This window comes from Coregonus clupeaformis, chromosome 5 (genome assembly GCF_020615455.1).
Source record: "Coregonus clupeaformis isolate EN_2021a chromosome 5, ASM2061545v1, whole genome shotgun sequence".
Taxonomy (NCBI): Eukaryota; Metazoa; Chordata; class Actinopteri; order Salmoniformes; family Salmonidae; genus Coregonus; species Coregonus clupeaformis.
In genome coordinates, this window is record NC_059196.1 from 28,133,221 (window position 1) to 28,153,357 (window position 20,137).

At 45.5% G+C, this 20,137-nt stretch overlaps 1 protein-coding gene across 1 annotated transcript in view; it reads right to left on the reverse strand.

Moving 5' to 3' along the window:
• LOC121566751 (cGMP-dependent 3',5'-cyclic phosphodiesterase-like) overlaps positions 1-13,169 on the reverse strand; it is a 246,512-nt gene extending 233,343 nt beyond the window's left edge. The window contains exon 1 of the mRNA XM_045213851.1: positions 12,942-13,169. Within this exon, the coding sequence (XP_045069786.1) occupies positions 12,942-13,009 (68 nt within the window). The 5' untranslated portion in view covers positions 13,010-13,169. The remainder of the gene's footprint in view (positions 1-12,941) is intronic.
• Between the last annotated feature and the right edge of the window lie 6,968 nt (positions 13,170-20,137).

Sequence of the window (20,137 nt, forward strand, 5' to 3'; positions counted from 1 at the left end):
GAGTATATGGGGTATTCAGATGCTGTTGTGTTCAGTTACTGTGGAGGAGGAATTGGAGTTGTGTTTTTAATTGATGTGTAAATACGGTTTTGTATGAGTATTTGTGTGGTGGGCTCCCCAGACCCAATAAAGATTATTTAAAACTCAAACTCTCTCATCTCTCTCTCTCTCTCTCTCTCTCTCTCTCTCTCTCTCTCTCTCTCTCTCTCTCTCTCTCTCTCTCTCTCTCTCTCTCTCTCTCTCTCTCTCTCTCTCTCTCTCTCTCTCTCTCTCTCTCTCTCTCTCTCTCTCTCTCTCTCTCTCTCTCTCTCTCTCTCTCTCTCTCTCTCTCTCTCTCTCTCTCTCTCTCTCTCTCTCTCTCTCTCTCTCTCTCTCTCTCTCTCTCTCGCTGCTTTATTTACATGAAAAAGATTGCGTCAATATTGCCAAAGCAACAATGTATACAATGTACAATGTAATATAAAATGGTAGTAAATAATATTTAAAAATAAATAAATAAAATAACAACAATAAAATGGTAACAGTCAATAGTACGAATATAAGAAATATAAAAACATGGAAAATGAAACTATAACTAACTTATAACTAACTGTCATCCTCACCATTACATCAGTACTACAACTACCATCATCATTACTACTACTACTACTACTACTACTACTACCACCACCACCATTAAACTGCTATCATTACCATGACCCCTACTACCTGTCACGATCGTCGTAATGATTGGACCAAGGCGCAGCGTGAAATGCGTACAACAAGACACAGCTGCCTCCGATTGGGAACCACCCCGGCCAACACAGAAATACACGATCTAGAAAAGAACACATAGAAAACAAAACATAGACACTACACATAGAAACTAACACCCTGGCTCAACATATAAGAGTCCCCAGAGCCAGGGTGTGACAGTACCCCCCCCCCCCAAAGGCGCAGACTGCGACCGCGCCAACTAAACCCAACAGGGGAGGGGCCGGGTGGGCATTCCGCCTCGGAGGCGGATCCGGCTCCGGGTGTGACCACCACTCTCTAACTACCCCCCCGTAGCGCCCCTGGTCTGGTCTGGCCCCGCTGGCTGGAGCTGGACTGGACATCGGTGGAGCGGATTGCTTAGGCTCCGGTGTGGAGCCGCTGCCCGGTACCTGACCAGGCACCAGTGAAACAGGCACGGGCTGTGCCGGACTGACGACGCGCACCACAGGCTTGGTGCGGGGAGCAGGAATGGGCCGGACCGGGCTGACGACGCGCACCACAGGCTTGGTGCGGGGAGCAGGAACGGGCCGGACCGGGCTGACTACGCGCACCACTGGCTTGGTGCGGGGAACAGGAACGGGCCAGACCGGGCTGGCGGCACGCACCACTGGCTTGGTGCGGGGAGCAGGAACGGGCCGGACCGGGCTGACGACGCCGCACCACTGGCTGGGTGCGGGGAGCAGGAACGGGCCGGACCGGGCTGACGACGCGCACCACTGGCTTGGTGCGGGGAGCAGAGCGGGCCGGACCGGGCTGACGGCGCGCACCACTGGCTTGGTGCGGGGAGCAGGAACGGGCCGGACCGGGCTGACGACGCGCACCACTGGCTTGGTGCGGGGAGCAGGAAGCGGGCCGGACCGGGCTGACGACGCCGCACCACTGGCTTGGTGCGGGGAGCAGGAACAGGCCGGACCGGGCTGGCGACGCGCACCACTGGCTTGGTGCGGGGAGCAGGAACAGGCCGGACCGGGCTGGCGACGCGCACCACTGGCTTGGTGCGGGGACAGGAACAGGCCAGACCGGGCTGGCGACGCGCACCACTGGCTTGGTGCGGGGAGCAGGAACAGGCCGGGCCGGGCTGGCGACGCTCACCACAGGCTTGGTGCGAGGGGCAGGAACAGGCCGGGCCGGGCTGGCGACGCGCACCCCAGGCTTGGTGCGAGGGGCAGGAACAGGCCGGGCCGGGCTGGCGACGCGCACCCCAGGCTTGGTGCGAGGGGCAAGAACAGGCCAGGCCGGACTGGGAACACGCACCACTAACTTAGTGCGGGGAGCAGGAACGGGTTGGGCCGTACTGGGAACACGCACCACTAACTTAGTGCGGGGAGCAGGAACGGGTTGGGCCGTACTGGGAACACGCACCACTAACTTAGTGCAGGGAGCAGGAACGGGTTGGGCCGTACTGGGAACACGCACCACTAACTTAGTGCGGGGAGCAGGAACGGGTTGGGCCGTACTGGTAACACGCACCACTAACTTAGTGCGGGGAGCAGGAACGGGTCGGGCCGGACTGGGAACACAGTTTATTTTTTATTTTATGTATTTTTTATTTTTTAATCTTTTTTTTTTTGGGGGGGGGGGGGAATGGATCAGCTTAATATTGCAGATAGATTGTATCTTCTATCAATGTAATTGTCTGCATCACTTCCAATCCCCCATGTTTTTTATATATATATTCCCCTTTATTACTTTTCAACCCCACCATCCTTTCCCTACTTGGAGTAAATTAGTGAACAACAATGCCCAGGCCTCTACTTCCGGTCTATACTTACTATCTACACCTTATGGACAGAGTTAATTTTACAATAATTATATTATATATATATATATTATTTTTTTTGCTCCTGAACTTCTCTACTCTCAACCTCTCCGATCATTTTCATGATGTCCATCCGGTTTGCTTCTATATGCCATATCTTTCTAACTGTGCTCTTTCCCAAAAGCTCCCAACATACAACCTATATACTTATTATGGACACAGTATGCTTACATTATTAGCTATCTTTGTTATTATTTGTTGTTATTTGTTATTAGTCCCATCCTTCAACTCTATTCAATACCTCCCATCTATCTCTTAACACCATCCATATAGGACTAACTTAGTGCGGGGAGCGGGAGCGGGAACGGGTCGGGCCGGACTGGGAACACACACCACTGGCCTTGTGCGGGGATCAGGAATGGGCCGGACCGGACTGGTAACACACCCCAGTACTTCTCGCCGTGCCTCTACACTCTCCTTCCCTCTAATGACCAATGGCCCCCGTAACCTGGTGGCCTTCTCTCCTAGTCCACAATCTCGCCCTGTAGCTGCCTCCAGCAGCCCCGTCGTCCATGCCGTGTGCCCCCCCCCCAAAAAATTATTGGGGTTGCCTCTCGCCTGTCCGACGACGGCCCGGTTGGCGCCGCTTCTCCTCTCCTGCCTGGGTCTCCCCCTTCATCGCCCTCCGGTAACGGACGGCCTCCTCCTCCGTTATCCTCCCCCAACCGAGGAGGACATCTACCAACGTTACCTCCGGCGTTTGCTCCTGGAAACGCTGCTTGGTCCTGTTTTGTTGGGATCTTCTGTCACGATCGTCGTAATGATTGGACCAAGGTGCAGCGTGAAATGCGTACATCTTTTATTGAGTACTTACACACAGCAACAAAACAACAAAACGAAACGTGAAGTCCTCGGTCATAAACACAAACCTACACGGAACAAGATCCCACAAATGACAAGTGCACAACAGGCTGCCTAAGTATGGTTCCCAATCAGAGACAACAAGACACAGCTGCCTCCGATTGGGAACCACCCAGGCCAACACAGAAATACACGATCTAGAAAAGAACACATAGAAAACAAAACATAGACACTACACATAGAAACTAACACCCTGGCTCAACATATAAGAGTCCCCAGAGCCAGGGCGTGACACTACCCATACCACTACTATTTGGAATGATAATCACAACAATACTACTACTACTACTACTACTACTACCACTACTACTACTACTAATAATAATAATAAAAATAATAATAAAAGTAATTAAGTTACTGCTTACTATGCAGATGTTATTGTTCAGTGTCCGTCAGGCTATGGCAGGCAAATACATATCTGGCTGCAAGAGGAACCATTGCTCCTTCACCTATGAGTATATTTTGTTTTTCCTAAGGGTTAAATTAGTAAACATTTGGAATAAATTTAGTAATTTCTGTGAATAATGAATCTGTTGGTGAGGAATATTTCTCACAGTAAAGGAGAAAGAGCATTTCAGGCTAAATTATGAGGGGAAAAGGGACAAATTATTAGGGTGAGGCACATGGGCTACTAACAGCTTACTACACAATATAGACTGAGTATTACTTTCTTAGCTACAGTATACATAACTCCCTGGCATAATATATAATTTATGCAGCAGCATACAATACATTTTTGGACTCACCTTGTTGTGCTGTGCTCACTAGAACAGAAGGGTGGCGCGGCGGTCCTTCGTGGGCAAATTTTGTCATCAAAGTCTGTCATTCTCTGGATTTATGGCGCTTTCAAGGCAACTGGGAACTCTGAAAAAAACAAGCTCGAATCATGATGACAGTGATCTTCAGGTCGGAGCTCTAGAAAGAGGCTTGAGTTCCTGACTTGCAATTTCAAGTTGGATGACCGTTCAAAACGTATTTTCCCAGTCAGAGCTCGTATTTTCCCCGAGTTCCCAGTTGTCTTGAACTCACTGAAGTCTGAGATTTCCCAGTTCCGAGTTTCCAGTTGTTTTCAGCGCGGCAGAAGTCATGCTGGATTAACACCATGGCCAAAGTTGTATTTGTATCCTTTTAAGCTTGGAAAAGAGACCCTTAAACCCAGACTTTGACCACACACCCACTCCACTGAATAGCAGGCTAGTTATTGCTTTGCAATGCTTGCAGTTAGCCACTGATTCCTTCCAAAGCACTCATTGTTTAATTTGCGATTTCCAACGTGTTGTGTAATGTTTATGTCCAATTTGTCAGCAGAAGGCCCTAAAGATTGTCAAAGACTCCAGCCACCCTAGTCATAGACTGTTCTCTCTGATATCGCACGGCAAGCCGTACCGGAGCACCAAGTCTAGGTCCAAAAGGCTTCTTAACAGCTTCTACCCCCAAGCCATAAGTCTCCTGAACTGCTAATCATGGCTACCCAGACTATTTGCATTGCCAGTAGATTGTCAACTTGATTCATGATGATGACTGCTAGCTTGCTAGCTAAGATTTTGAAAGTATGATGTTGACATGATCAGTCCAATCAAAGCTACGGTAGCTATAATGTGATTTGACAACATTTTATCTGTGGCCAAAGACCTTGAGCCTTCTTGGATGGGCACTTCTAATGTAACTCTATGGCCGCACCCAAGGGGCTTGAATGTTCGAGCTCTACCCGTGATGTAGTGTCCCCATGAGTGACAGAACACTGAGCCAATCACGGCGCAACTAGAGAACATTACCAACCCCTATGCACCGTATTTTCTGCTGGCTGCTCCACCACCACAGAAAGCACTGAGTTAGGCTGAAACACCTGCATTTTGGAGCTGCCTTACTCAAGAAAGCAAAAAGAGACCATGTTTGTATGCTGCTTTAGTAACGCAATGATTTATTATAATTTTTAACATTGTTTGCAAACTGATATGTGACATATTAATGCCAAAATAACATGCAAAACAGGTTAAAAGAACTTGCCCTTAATGACGGGTCGCCACAGCTTGTTGGGTTATTGGGTAATCTAATGGATTTTGGTTGTTTTTAATGACTGATTCAAGGATGTTCCATTTTTCTTGAATTTCTAATTGGTCTTTTTGTGGAATGTTTTGTACAGTTTATCAAAATAAGTTGTCCAAATTCCTTCATCTTGTATGGCTAATTCTTGTGGCTTTGTCGTGCTTAAATTGTTCCACATTCCAGAACTGAGTTTGGTCAATTGCGTTTTCAATTTCATCAAGTGTGTTTTTGGTATAACTCAATTTATTGCGTTTCAGTGAATGTTTATACTGTTTCAGAGTTACGAAGTATTCATAGTGTAGCTCTGGGTTGTTTTACTGCTGTTTTTCATTTGACATTTTTCTTAGGTGTTTTCTAATTGTTTTACATTCGTCATTAAACTAATTTTCAGAAACGTTTTGTTTTTTGTTTTTGATGTTGCATTTCTTTGGTTTTCTCAAAATTGCTTTTGATGCTGCTTTTTGGAATATGCAATTGATGTTTCGAGTAGCTAAATTGACACCTTCTTTATTGTTTTGGTATTGTGCATTATTGAAGACCTGTATAGAGTTCATCATTACATTTGAGTTCAATGTTTCAATGAATTTCTCTGCACTGCTTGGAGCCCATCTGTACAGTTGATTGGGCTGTTTTTTTAATGAGTATTGCTGGTTAATTTCTTCAGAAACACATTGATCTGACTGTGATCTGACAATGGTGTCTGTGGTCTGACAGTGAATGCAGTAATGGAGGAGGGGTCCATGTCAGTGATTAAAATAATTAACTACACTTGTCCCAAGAGCTGAGCAGTAAGTAAACCGACCTAACGAGTTCCCTCTGATTCTACCATTAAGCATGCACAGGCCTAAGGCTCAACAGAGATGCACTCCTTCCCGTTTTTGTTCAGTATTTGGTCAGGACTGTTTCTATTCTTGACACCAGGCCATCCTCCAAAAGTCTTTGCCTCACTGTGCATGCAGATGCACTCACACCTGCCTGCTGCCATTCCTGAGCAAGCTCTGCACTGGTGGTGCCCCGATCCCGCAGCTGAATCAACTTTAGGAGATGGTCCTGGCGCTTGCTGGACTTTCTTGGGCGCCCTGACGCCTTCTTCACAACAATTGAACCTCTCTCCTTGAAGTTCTTGAGGATCCGATAAATGGTTGATTTAGGTGCAATCTTACTAGCAGCAATATCCTTGCCTGTGAAGCCGTTTTTGTGCAAAGCAATGATGACGGCACGTGTTTCCTTGCAGGCAACCATGGTTAACAGATGAAGAACAATGATTTCAAGCACCACCCTCCTTTTAAAGCTTCCAGTCTGTTATTCTAACTCAATCAGCATGACAGAGTGATCTCCAGCCTTGTCCTCGTCAACACTCACCTGTGTTAACGAGTGAATCACTGACATGACGTCAGCTGGTCCTTTTTTGGCAGGGCTGAAATGCAGTGGAAATGTTTTTGGGGATTAAGTTCATTTTCATGGCAAAGAGAGACTTTGCAATTAATTGAAATTCATCTGATCACTCTTCATAACATTCTGGAGTACATGCAAATTGGCATCATAAAAACTGAGGCAGCAGACTTTGTGAAAATTTATATGTCTCATTCTCAAAACTTTTGACCATGACTGTAGAGAACTTTCACTAAAGACACGAGAGGAGAGGACAATCCCTCTCAGACAAACGCTGGTACATCTGAAGTATCCATTCTAACCACTACTACGACCAGAAACTCTACCAAGGACATTGGGATCTCTGGTAGGCAAACCAGAGTCCTACATCATCAACTCAACCATCGAGGACAGCTCACGTAAACACATGTTGCATTTCTAATCCGAATGAGCGTAGTTTCCAAAGTAACCACGATAGTTTGAATCTCTCTCTCCCACTCTGACCCTCCTTCTACCCAAACATTAATGCTATTGTTAGTCCAGTCCACTAGGGACCTGTTTTCATTGTATTACATGAATTATCAATAACCTATGTGTGTGTGTGCGTGTGTGTGTGTGTTTGTATTGTGTTATTATTTAGTTAGTTAGTAAATAAATAATTAAGCCAATTTGTGTATTGCTGATTCATCAATAAGGTTAGGGTTCTTGCAGGATCAAGGATTATGCGACGTTCAGAATGAGACTGATAATAGGTAATTATTTAATAAGTGACTGTTATCGATATATAACATATGTATCTTCTAAGAGTTTAATTCGGGAGATGGTAACTTGTTAAACAACTTCTTCCGTGGTGCCCCAAATTCCTAATGAGTTAATTGTTACATGATTCATTGAATCGAGTGACAATTAAACATCGTTAGGTGATTCGATAAATAACAATCATACACTAAAGTAAGTCACGTCACGACAATACAGTACCAGTCAAAAGTTTGGACAAGCCTACTCATCCAAGGGTTTTTCTTTATTTTTACAATTTTTTACATTGCAGAATAATCGTGAAGACATCAAAACTATGAAATAACACATATGGAATCATGTAGTAACCAAAAAAGTGTTAAACAAATCTAAATATATTTTAGATTTTTCAAAGTAGTCACCCTTTGCCTTGATGACAGCTATGCACACTCTTGGCATTCTCTCAACCAGCTTCACCTGGAATGCTTTTCCAACAGTCTTGAAGGAGTTCCCACATATGCTGAGCACTTGTTGGCTGCTTTTCCTTCACTCTGCGGTCCAACTCATCCCAAACCATCTCATTTTGTCATCAAAGTCTGGCATTCTCTGGATTTATGGTGCTTTCAAGACAACTGGGAACTATGAAAAAAAAACAAGGTCGAATCATGATGACGTCATTGATCTTCAGGTCTTAGCTCTAGAAAGAGGCCCGAGTTCCGGATTTAGAACGGCTGATGAGCACCGATACGTTTTATCTATAATTTCTCTTCATTATTTCTCTTCATATGACAAGGATTAGATTGTCGACTTGATTCATGACGATGACTGCTGTGGCCAATGACCTCTCTCTCTCTCTCTCTCTCTCTCTCTCTCTCTCTCTCTCTCTCTCTCTCTCTCTCTCTCTCTCTCTCTCTCTCTCTCTCTCTCTCTCTCTCTCTCTCTCTCTCTCTCTCTCTCTCTCTCTCTCTCTCTCTCTCTCTCTCTCTCTCTCTCTCTCTCTCTCTCTCTCTCTCTCTCTCTCTCTCCCTCTCTCTCTCTCTCTCTCTCTCTCTCTCTCTCTCTCTCTCTCTCTCTCTCTCTCTCTCTCTCCTCTGAGTCATTCCAATCAGGACCAGATATAGAGGTACTTGATGCTAGGTCCTTGTTAGACACACATAACACACAGCTGCCCCAACCGTGTCACCCAATCCGACACACACACACACACACACACACACACACACACACACACACACACACACACACACACACACACACACACTCAAAACACCTTCCTGCTGCTACAATTAGCACCTGAGTATTGGTCACAGTGCACACACACACACACTTGTCTCGTTGGTAACCCTGTAGGGCAGTGTGTGTGTGTGTGTGATGACTATGCTTGAGTGCTTATGTGGCTGTGTGTTCATGTAGATGCTCAATTGTACGTGAGGATAATGTGTGTGTGTGTGTGTGTGTACCCAGGGTGACACTTTAGACAGAGTGGAGAATGTGAGGATGAGTGTATGGGTGGGAGAGATAGCTTTGAGTCATTCTGTGAGTCTCAACCCACACACACACTGCCCGAGCCCGCCCAAAAAACACACACACAGACACACCGTCCCCTCACACCAAAAACACACCAGCACTCCAAACACGGCCACACAAATAAGCACATCCAACACACACACACACACACACTCTTCCACTCCCCATAGTACCAGTGATAGGCAAGTAAGTGTGTGTGTGTGTCTGTGTGTGTATAGTTGACCCCACTAACAGTGAAGTCTGTAATAGCAGAATCCCACAGTATTGATGAGTGCTTACATTAGAGATGATAACATACTGCACCATCAGCATTCTCTGAGTCACACTACACACACCCACATTAAATCCCTGCCTCTTCCTTAGAGTGTGAGGCTGCCTATGTACGGTGGCCCTAACCATGTCAAACCCAAAACACATAAGCCCTCTCTCAAAAGCACACACACGGTAAAACATTTACACTTTTATCCAGAAATAGACAGTTAACATAGTTGTTGAGTACATTTAGCAGCAGGAAGTCCCACTCCGGTGTTCGCAGCAACAAACCGGTGAACCATCACAACCACCCTCTCCTATCCTACCATCACAACCACTCTGTCATATCCTCTACTCTCCTGTCATCACAATCACAACCACTCTCCTCTCCTCTCCTCTCCTCTCCTCTCCTCTCCTCTCCTCTCCTCTCCTCTCCTCTCCTCTCCTCTCCTCTCCTCTCCTCTCCTCTCCTCTCCTCTCCTCTCCTCTCCTCCAATCACAACCACTATCTCCTCTCCTTCCTCTTCTCCTCTTCTCTCCTCTGCTGCTGAAACATTTGATGCTGCCCAGATAAAAAAACTCCCTTGAAGACAGAAATATCCTCATCAAAGCGAATTTATAACAGGTTGGCACACAACATTAAAACATCAGAAGCAAGGATATCACGTGCGCTGTTCTTTCTGCACCGGTGGTGTTGCTTTTGGTGAAGTTATCAACTCTTTACCGTATTCTACACACACACACACACACACACACACACACACAGCAACATTATATCACTGCATTATTAGTTGTATATCCCATTTAAACACACACAAATACACAAACTCACTCTCTCTTTCTCTCTCTCTCTCTCTGACACACCAGCCTAGTCTCATAGACTAGACGTAACATAGTAAACATAAATCCGAGCCACCCAAATGAGTATGATATGTTACGTTTGGTATGGTTACATAAGGCAAAAACGAAAGTAGGGTGGTTGGTCGGGTGTATAACGCGACCATCTAGCAATCCAAAGGTTGCAAGTTCTAATCTCATCATGGACAACTTTAGCATTTTAGCTAATTAGCTACTTTGCAACTACTTAGTATGTTAGCTAACCATTCCCCTAACCTTAACCCTTTTAGTAAACCTTTCCCCTAACCTTAATCATTTTAGCTAACACTTCCCCTAAACTCAAACCTTTAACCTAACTCCTAAACTTAACCCTAACCTTAACTCCTAGCCTAGCTAATGTTAGCCAGCTAGCTAACGTTAGCCACCTAGCTAGAATTCGCAACATATCGTATGTTTTGCAAACTTGTATCATATAATACAAATTGCAATTCGTAACATATCATACGCAATGGTTGATGGACTTCCACAAATTAAAACATACCATACGAAACGTAATATATCATACTAAATTGATATCACGGATTTACATACAGAATAATACGAAATGCTTTGAGACCAGGTTGGACACACACACATTCCTGTAGCATCACTTTGCTTTGCAGTAGACTCTCTAGAGATATAGTTAATTATCTGCCGGTAAAACTGGCGATTTTAGCATGTAGATCTTGGTGGGGCAAACAAAAACAAAAATGTGGGATGCGTGCCAGCAAAGCCACTACACAACACTAAACAATGCATGAATTGCACTATAACGGTGCCAAATGGTGCCCACAAACTGTTAGGGCCTACAGCAGTCCCAACAACTTACCACTGCTACAACTGGCTATCAGCGGAGCCATGTCTGGCAGCGAAACACTTCATTCAGCCTCATTTACTGCCTTTAAAAAAAGCATAGCTGATATGGCTGACTTGCTTAAACAAATGTGGTTTCGAATGACAATTGAGATGTACAAACTATGGCATAAGGGGACAACAAGCGGATAAGAGGCAATCCGTAATTTCGATTAGGACATTAATGAGCGAGCTAGGACAGACATAGTCTATATAACTATTTGTTTAGAACTTCTGAAATGTACAGCCACAGAATTCAGAACATGGGCCGTTCTTACAGTACTCTCCCTGTACACCAAGTCAGAACCGTAGGATAAATAAAGGGGACAATGAAAGCTCTTACATTATTCGATGATTACATTACTCTAAAACAGGTTATAGGCTACATGTGCACCAGAGGTGAAAAGGGACCAAATTATTTGGGTGAGGCACATGGGCTACTAACAGCATACTACACAATATAGACTTAGTATTACTTTCTTAGCTACAGTATACATAACTCCCTGGCATATTACATCATTTATGCAGCAGCATACAATACATTTTTGGACTCACCTTGTTGTGCTGTGCTCACTTGAACAGGAAGCTGGCGCGGCAGTCCTTCGTGGGCAAAGTTTGTCATCAAAGTATGGCATTCTCTGGATTTATGGTGTTTCAAGACAACTGGGAACTCGGAAAAAAACAAGGTCGAATCATGATGACGTCATTGATCTTCAGGGCTTAGCTCTAGAAAGAGGCCCGAGTTCCAGATTTACAATTCCGAGTTGGATGACCGTTCAAAACGTATTTTCCCAGTCGGAGCTCGTTTTTTCCCCGAGTTCCCAGTTGTCTTGAACTCACTGAAGTCAAGTTTTCGCAGTTCCGAGTTAACAGTTGTTTTGAGCCCAGCACAAATCATGCTTAATTGACAGCATTGCCAGTGTTGAATGTTTATCATTTTAAACTTGGAAAAGAGACCCTTAATCACAGATTTGGGACCACACAGCCACTCCACTGAATAGCAGGCTAGTGATTGCTTTGCAATGATTGCCGTTAGCCACTGATTCCTTCCAAACCACTCATTGTTGAATTTGCGATTTCCAACGTGTTGTGTAATGTTTATGTCCAACGGCCGATGAGCACCGATACGTTTTTTCTATAATTTCTCTTCATTATTTCTCTTCATATGACAAGGATTAAAAAGGATTTGCCAGTAGATTGGGCACTTCTAATGTAACTCAATGGCAGCACCAAACGGGCTTGAATTTTCAAGCTCTACCCTTAGACTTGGCGGTGCCATACTGTCCCCATGAGTGACTAATCACAGCGCAACTAGAAAACATTACCAACACCTACGCTCTGTATTTTCCACTGTCTGCCCCACCACCTCAGAAAGCACTGAGCTAGGCTGAAACACCTGCATTTTGGAGCTGCCTTACTCAACAAAGCAAAAAAGAGAGACCATGTTTTTTACATTGTTTGCAAACTGATATGTGACACGTATTAATGCCAAAATAACATACAAAACAGGCAAGCCCCCCCAAAAAAATAAGATGTATTTATGTATAATTATTTTTAGCTTAAAATGTGGGGCTCAAAACAGGTGGGTCGCCACTGGCAGGTAAACTCTTTATGACATGGGTGAGTGAACAACCCTGGACACCTGAGAACACACACACACACACACACACACACACACTCACACCTACACATTGCCTAGAACAGAGCCCAGTCAATCAACCCACAGCACAGGCACAGCATCTGATACAAATTGTGTTGAACAAATACCTTCATGTATAGCTCTCGCCATGCATATCTCTTTCACACAAAATACAAAATAAAACACACGAGGGTCTGTAGCACTTACATCTCGGAAGCAGTGGGCTGGTACTGCTGGCTACGGCAGAGGAGCGCGTGTCCACACGCTTGCCCCATCGCGCATCCTGCCTTGCGCCTCCTGGTAGCTGCTACACACACCGAACAGCTAGCTGCCTTTCTCGAGCCGCTCAGAGCCTTGAGCGATATTAGGAGGGAGTGTCGCGTGGACCGAGGGAATGGGGTGTTACCGTTGATAAAGGGACGAGAGGATGGGATGGGTGCTCTTCTCTCTCTCTCTCTCTCTCTCTCTCTCTCTCTCTCTCTCTCTCTCTCTCTCTCTCTCTCTCTCTCTCTCTCTCTCTCTCTCTCTCTCCTGCTCAGTCAGCGCGCAGGGATTGGTGAGGCTTCGGTAAGTAATACTTACAGTGGCTTTGTGGTCTAGAGCGAAGGCAAATAACGGGAACAGAGCGCTCGCGGCGGCTACATCACAGGGAGAGCGCGTGCTGCCTGCCGCCAATCAGCTCCGGTAGTTTTACCCCTAGTCTCTCGATTGTCCTTCTGATTTCAGACAGTCAGAATGATTTAATTTGCCACTCAGTCCGTAAACTTCCCAGGTGGTCACAGTGAGATGAATAAAGGATGGATATGGTAGCTTACAATGTGTTTCCTTCTGGTATATCATTAATCACAATTCAAATCTGTAGGCTACAGACTTTATCATAATCCATCCCAGCTCAGCATCTCTACAGGTAGGCCTAATTACCTCCTCAACAACGTGACTGCCATGTCTCTGATTAGCTCATTCATCTGGAGGAGGCTGGCTGGCTGTCATGTGGAAGAGGGTGAGAGGGAGGGAGCTGTGTGTGTAGTAGTGAATGACAAAGGTCCAGAGTCAGGCTTTCAGGAAAAACTCCAAACATGCTGAGTTTTAGATGCCAGAGTTTTACTTGCTCTTATCCTGAATTTGAAAATAAATCAAGAGGATCTGCAGACTTGTATGGTATAGTATTTTCTTCCCATTAGAAGGAGCTGTTATAGAATGAAGGCCTACATTAATAGGAATAAGAGCATTACTTATACAGTATACAGATATGTGGATGAGAGGGGTGGGGGGGGTCAGGCAAGGAGAGAGAGGGAGTCAGGCTGGGAAGAGAGGGGGGAGTCAGGCTGGGAGAGAGAGGGGGAGAGTCAGGCTGGGAGAGAGGGGGAGAGAGTCAGGCTGGGAGAGAGAGAGGGGAGAGTCAGGCTGGGAGAGAGGGAGAGTCAGGCTGGGAGAGAGAGGGGGAGAGTCAGGCTGGGAGAGAGAGGGAGAGTCAGGCTGGGAGAGAGAGGGGGAGAGTCAGGCTGGGAGAAGAGAGGGAGAGTCAGGGGCTGGGAGAGAGAGGGGGAGTCAGGCTGGGAGAGAGAGGGGGGAGAGTCAGGCTGGGAGAGAGGGGGAGAGTCAGGCTGGGAGAAAGAGAGGGAGAGTCAGGCTGGGAGAGAGAGGGGGAGTCAGGCTGGGAGAGAGAGGGGGAGAGTCAGGCTGGGAGAGAGAGGGGGAGAGTCAGGCTGGGAGAAAGAGAGGGAGAGTCAGGCTGGGAGAGAGAGGGGAGAGTCAGGCTGGGAGAAAGAGAGGAGAGTCAGGCTGGGAGAGAGAGGGGGAGAGTCAGGGGAGGGAAAGGGAGAGGGGGGAGAGTCAGGGAGGGAGAGGGAGAGTCAGGGAGGGAGAGAGAGAGAGAGGGGGAGAGTCAGGGAGGAAGGGGGAGGGGCGAGTCAGGGAGGGGGGGGGGGCTGGGGCATCTCAGTTCTCTTAGCTGGAGCTGTCAATCATAATTGAGTTACTGATTTAATTTATTGGATAATTAGAAGTAGCAGGCTGCTCCAGCTGGATACAGCATTACATACATTAACATGTCTGCTCCAGCTGGATACAGCATTACATACATTAACATGTCTGCTCCAGCTGGATACAGCATTACATACATTAACATGTCTGCTCCAGCTGGATACAGCATTACATACATTAACATGTCTGCTCCAGCTGGATACAGCATTACATACATTAACATGTCTGCTCCAGCTGGATACAGCATTACATACATTAACATGTCTGCTCCAGCAGGATACAGCATTACATACATTAACATGTCTGCTCCAGCTGTATACAGCATTACATACATTAGCATGTCTGCTCCAGCAGGATACAGCATTACATACATTAACATGTCTGCTCCAGCTGTATACAGCATTACATACATTAGCATGTCTGCTCCAGCTGGATACAGCATTACATACATTAACATGTCTGCTCCAGCTGGATACAGCATTACATACATTAACATGTCTGCTCCAGCAGGATACAGCATTACATACATTAACATGTCTGCTCCAGCTGGATACAGCATTACATACATTAACATGTCTGCTCCAGCAGGATACAGCATTACATACATTAACATGTCTGCTCCAGCAGGATACAGCATTACATACATTAACATGTCTGCTCCAGCTGGATACAGCATTACATACATTAACATGTCTGCTCCAGCTGGATACAGCATTACATACATTAACATGTCTGCTCCAGCAGGATACAGCATTACATACATTAACATGTCTTCTCCAGCTGGATACAGCATTACATACATTAACATGTCTGCTCCAGCTGGATACAGCATTACATACATTAACATGTCTGCTCCAGCTGGATACAGCATTACATACATTAACATGTCTGCTCCAGCTGGATACAGTATTACATACATTAACATGTCTGCTCCAGCTGGATACAGCATTACATACATTAACATGTCTGCTCCAGCAGGATACAGCATTACATACATTAACATGTCTGCTCCAGCTGTATACAGCATTACATACATTAGCATGTCTGCTCCAGCTGGATACAGCATTACATACATTAACATGTCTGCTCCAGCTGTATACAGCATTACATACATTAGCATGTCTGCTCCAGCTGGATACAGCATTACATACATTAGCATGTCTGCTCCAGCTGTATACAGCATTACATACATTAACATGTCTGCTCCAGCAGGATACAGCATTACATACATTAACATGTCTGCTCCAGCAGGATACAGCATTACATACATTAACATGTCTGCTCCAGCAGGATACAGCATTACATACATTAACATGTCTGCTCCAGCAGGATACAGCATTACATACATTAACATGTCTGCTCCAGCAGGATACAGCATTACATACATTAACATGTCTGCTCCAGCAGGATACAGCATTACATACATTAACATGTCTGCTCCAGCTGGATACAGCATTACATACATTAACATGTCTGCTCCAGCTGGATACAGCATTACATACATTAACATGTCTGCTCCAGCAGGATACAGCATTACATACATTAACATGTCTGCTCCAGCTGGATACAGCATTACATACATTAACATGTCTGCTCCAGCAGGATACAGCATTACATACATTAACATGTCTGCTCCAGCTGGATACAGCATTACATACATTAACATGTCTGCTCCAGCTGTATACAGCATTACATACATTAACATGTCTGCTCCAGCTGTATACAGCATTACATACATTAACATGTCTGCTCCAGCTGGATACAGCATTACATACATTAACATGTCTGCTCCAGCTGGATACAGCATTACATACATTAACATGTCTGCTCCAGCTGGATACAGCATTACATACATTAACATGTCTGCTCCAGCTGGATACAGCATTACATACATTAACATGTCTGCTCCAGCTGGATACAGCATTACATACATTAACATGTCTGCTCCAGCAGGATACAGCATTACATACATTAACATGTCTGCTCCAGCTGGATACAGCATTACATACATTAACATGTCTGCTCCAGCTGGATACAGCATTACATACATTAACATGTCTGCTCCAGCAGGATACAGCATTACATACATTAACATGTCTGCTCCAGCAGGATACAGCATTACATACATTAACATGTCTGCTCCAGCTGGATACAGCATTACATACATTAACATGTCTGCTCCAGCAGGATACAGCATTACATACATTAACATGTCTGCTCCAGCTGTATACAGCATTACATACATTAACATGTCTGCTCCAGCTGGATACAGCATTACATACATTAACATGTCTTATCCAGCTGGATACAGCATTACATACATTAACATGTCTGCTCCAGCTGGATACAGCATTACATACATTAACATGTCTGCTCCAGCTGTATACAGCATTACATACATTAACATGTCTGCTCCAGCTGGATACAGCATTACATACATTAACATGTCTGCTCCAGCTGGATACAGCATTACATACATTAACATGTCTGCTCCAGCTGGATACAGCATTACATACATTAACATGTCTGCTCCAGCTGGATACAGCATTACATACATTAACATGTCTGCTCCAGCTGGATACAGCATTACATACATTAACATGTCTGCTCCAGCTGGATACAGCATTACATACATTAACATGTCTGCTCCAGCTGGATACAGCATTACATACATTAACATGTATTGTGGATAAAACACAATAAAGATGGAGGCTTATTTCCAGTGTAGTCCTCATAATCAGACAGAGAGAGACAAGCATGGATAGAGGGCAGAGAAAGAGAGACAGAGATAGAGAAGGGGATTGGGAGAAGACAAAGAGAGGAAGAGGGGTCAAAGGTCTTGCAGAGTGTGATGTGAGAGAGTATGTTTGTGTGTGTGTGATTTTGTGTGTCGCTGTGTGTGTGTGTGTGTGTGTGTGTGTGATTTTGTGTGTTGCTGTGTGTGTGTGTGTGTGATTTTGTGTGTCGCTGTGTGTGTGTGTGTGTGTGTGTGATTTTGTGTGTCGCTGTGTGTGTGTGATTTTGTGTGTTGCTGTGTGTGTGTGTGTGTGTGATTTTGTGTGTTGCTGTGTGTGTGTGTGTGTCTCATCTGGTGTCCTGGCAGACCTGTGGTCCTCATCTGTGTCTGACACAGAGAGAGGGCCTCGTCACTGGCTCCATGGCGGGCTGACACAGAGAGAGGGCCTCGTCACTGGCTCCATGGCGGGCTGACACAGAGAGAGGGCCTCGTCACTGGCTCCATGGCGGGCTGACACAGAGAGAGGGCCTTGTCACTGGCTCCATGGCGGGCTGACACAGAGAGAGGGCCTCGTCACTGGCTCCATGGCGGGCTGACACAGAGAGAGGGCCTCGTCACTGGCTCCATGGCGGGCTGACACAGAGAGAGGGCCTCGTCACTGGCTCCATGGCGGGCTGACACAGAGAGAGGGCCTCGTCACTGGCTCCATGGCGGGCTGACACAGAGAGAGGGCCTTGTCACTGGCTCCATGGCGGGCTGACACAGAGAGAGGGCCTCGTCACTGGCTCCATGGCGGGCTGACACAGAGAGAATGTGCGTGTGTGTTGGCTGTCGTCTGCCGCCATTAATTTTCTGCCAGTTGAATATAGACTACACTGTCTAAATAATAGTGTCAGCAAAATATAGTCAAAAAGGACTTACAAAAAACAAACAAACAATGCACAAAAATTAATTTCTCAAAATAAATCAAAATCCAACCGAACATAATCCAAAACCAGGATTTGGCCATAGGAAACAGACTAGGCTATGGGTATCTACTGTGAAGACAACATACTGTTTACCCACATATGGATATTCTCCCCTTCAGAGTTTACAGAACACTGGCAAAGTCAGGTAGAAATACCTTAAGAACCCCCTGGGCAAAACCATTGTCTCAACAAGCAGGGGTGCATATAACTGACTAACTGCTTGAAACCTTCTTTACAAGATTCAGGCTATATAAACATCTAGAAACACTCATAACATTAGGCCTACATAGTATTCACAGGTGTTTGTCAATCACACCGGTATGCAATCCGAGAGATCTCATTCAGCAATGTATTAAATTGACAAAATGACAGAACCCGGGAAGAAGGGGTATTTTTAGAGATCCGACGTGTATGAGCGGAGCTCCGAGAAGCGGCAACACAAAATAGGCAGGCCTACAAAAAAATTTGCGGAAACTGAAGGCCAATGTGAGGAGTATTTCATAGGTGTTTACTGAAGAGAGTGCATTTGTGTCACAATTTACTTGTGTGCACAAGGAAGAGCAGGACTTAGAATGACCTATTAGAACTAATTGAATGGGATCTCTGTGGAACAGGCCTTGAACTTGAGTGCCAGTGTGATGCACAGCACAGCACAGCCAGGCATGTCTCCGTCCCCAGCCTGGTGTCACAGTCACAGAATGAGATGTGAGGTGGAGGAGAGAGTGGATATGGCTGCTCCTCTCACAGCAGGTACTTCCTCTTGCTTACCCAACTCTCTCTCTCTCTCTCTCTCTCTCTCTCTCTCTCTCTCTCTCTCTCTCTCTCTCTCTCTCTCTCTCTCTCTCTCTCTCTCTCTCTCTCTCTCTCTCTCTCTCTCTCTCTCTCTCTCTCTCTCTCTCTCTCTCTCTCTCTCTCTCTCTCTCTCTCTCTCTCTCTCTCTCTCTCTCTCTCTCTCTCTCTCTCTCTCTCTCTCTCTCTCTCTCTCTCTCTCTCTCTCTCTCTCTCTCTCTCTCTCTCTCCTCGTTTTACTCACCCCTCTCTCTCCCCATCTCGTTCTTTTTCTATTCCTACCCCATGTCTTTGACATTGTGTTTGTGGTTGATTAGGCAGACAATCAGTCTTTCCCAGCAGTAGTCTCGCCTTCAACACAGATTGAATACTGTTTTCCTCTCAAACTCACATAAACACACACAGCTGTAGCATGGAGCACAGTCCCCCACCACAGAGCTGAACCCCTGGAGCGTGTCTGTGATGCTTACCAGCTCTGACGTGACCAAGGGTCTCTGTTTCTAATCCTGGAAGTCAGCTTCTGAAACTGTGCTTAGAGAACATTGCACACACACACACACACGACCACTGCATACACTCTGAAGGGACAAAGTCACATTAAGCTAGCATGATGTGTATGTAAATGTGAATGTGCAGTATAATGTATGAGAGTCAAGGGTAGGGCTGTGGCGGTCAATAAATTTTGTCAGCCGGTGAATGTCAAGAAAATAACTGCCGGTCTCACGGTAATTGACCGTTAATTAACATAAACACATTTAGCATCTCCTGTCTTCCACACATAGCCTACAAGCCACTGATGCAGACCTTTGGAACATCTACATTTTAAAAAGTATAATAAATCCATGTAATATAGCCTACACCTTCACAATAAATCCATTATTTATTTTTGACAGGTCTAAAGAAACACGATATGAACAAAATGTTGT